This window comes from Trichoplax adhaerens, genomic scaffold (genome assembly GCF_000150275.1).
Source record: "Trichoplax adhaerens TRIADscaffold_1003 genomic scaffold, whole genome shotgun sequence".
In the NCBI taxonomy this organism is placed as follows: Eukaryota; Metazoa; Placozoa; class Uniplacotomia; order Trichoplacea; family Trichoplacidae; genus Trichoplax; species Trichoplax adhaerens.
Window position 1 is genome coordinate 2,371 of NW_002061420.1, and position 1,030 is coordinate 3,400.

The window sequence follows — 1,030 nt, forward strand, 5'->3', positions numbered from 1 at the left end:
TCCAATTTTTTAAATAAGCAAAATCTTCTCTTTCTTGGAGAAAGGTTTAATTTTGCCTCAATAAACTTTCTTAAAGTTGGACAACAAGCTCCTAAAGGACGATTATTTACACTTGATCAGCAACAAACTGATTTACAAAACATTTTTAATCAAAGCGCCAAAAAAATTCATGTCTTAAACTTCGGATCCTATTCTTGACCTCCATTTCGATATGAAATCGATCGCTTTATCGATCTGGCTGGTCGATTTAGTAATCGTGTTCAATTTAACACTATTTATATTAAGGAAGCTCATGCCGCCGATGAATGGGCACTACCAGTAACGAATGAAAATCTTGGCGTATGCTTTCTTCAGCCTAAGAAATTAGAAGCTAGAATAAACATAGCTAAACAATTTATTAATCGTTTCCAATTTCAATTACCATTTTTTATCGATTGTATTGAAAATGACACGATGAAAGCATACGACGCTGTACCAGAACGATTATATGTAGTCGATGACGGAAAAATCGTTTATTCAGGCGGTCCAGGTCCATTTGCTTATAGCCTAGATGACATGGAACAATTTTTAGAGAAATACGTCGTAGAAGGACAGAAATCGTCGTAAGATTCGGATAAACTATACGGATAATTTAAATATTTATATGTGTCATTCGAGTTACTACTAATTGCAATAGATAGCATATACATTACAGGCTTGGTTAAATTGTCCTTTCAACTTCAGTAACTAAATTAGTGATGGCCTTAAGAAATTCCAGGGTTGTCGTACAATGTTGAGCTGTATGACGAAACAAGAAATTGTATTTAAAGCGTATTACGCATAGGAAAATAACTATTAATTATTATTATTTTAAAATTTATATCTTGTAACGTACTAATGGATGTGCAATGCAATGCACATTATGCATTCGTGGCTTTGTTGGTGATTAGATAGCTTTTACGTGATATAATGAAGTTATTTACTTAAAACCAAACTGGACTTGGATTGTAATAACCGAAGATCAATTAATCATGTACAGTACATACGTATA

At 32.9% G+C, this 1,030-nt stretch overlaps 1 protein-coding gene across 1 annotated transcript; it reads left to right on the top strand.

Moving 5' to 3' along the window:
* Positions 1–264: 264 nt before the first annotated feature.
* TRIADDRAFT_34769 (uncharacterized protein) lies at positions 265–606 on the top strand (the record flags this gene model as incomplete). The annotated part of the gene is made up of 1 exon (XM_002118766.1): positions 265–606. A coding segment is annotated over one exon (342 nt), but the record flags the coding sequence as incomplete, so codon positions are not given.
* Positions 607–1,030: the final 424 nt, after the last annotated feature.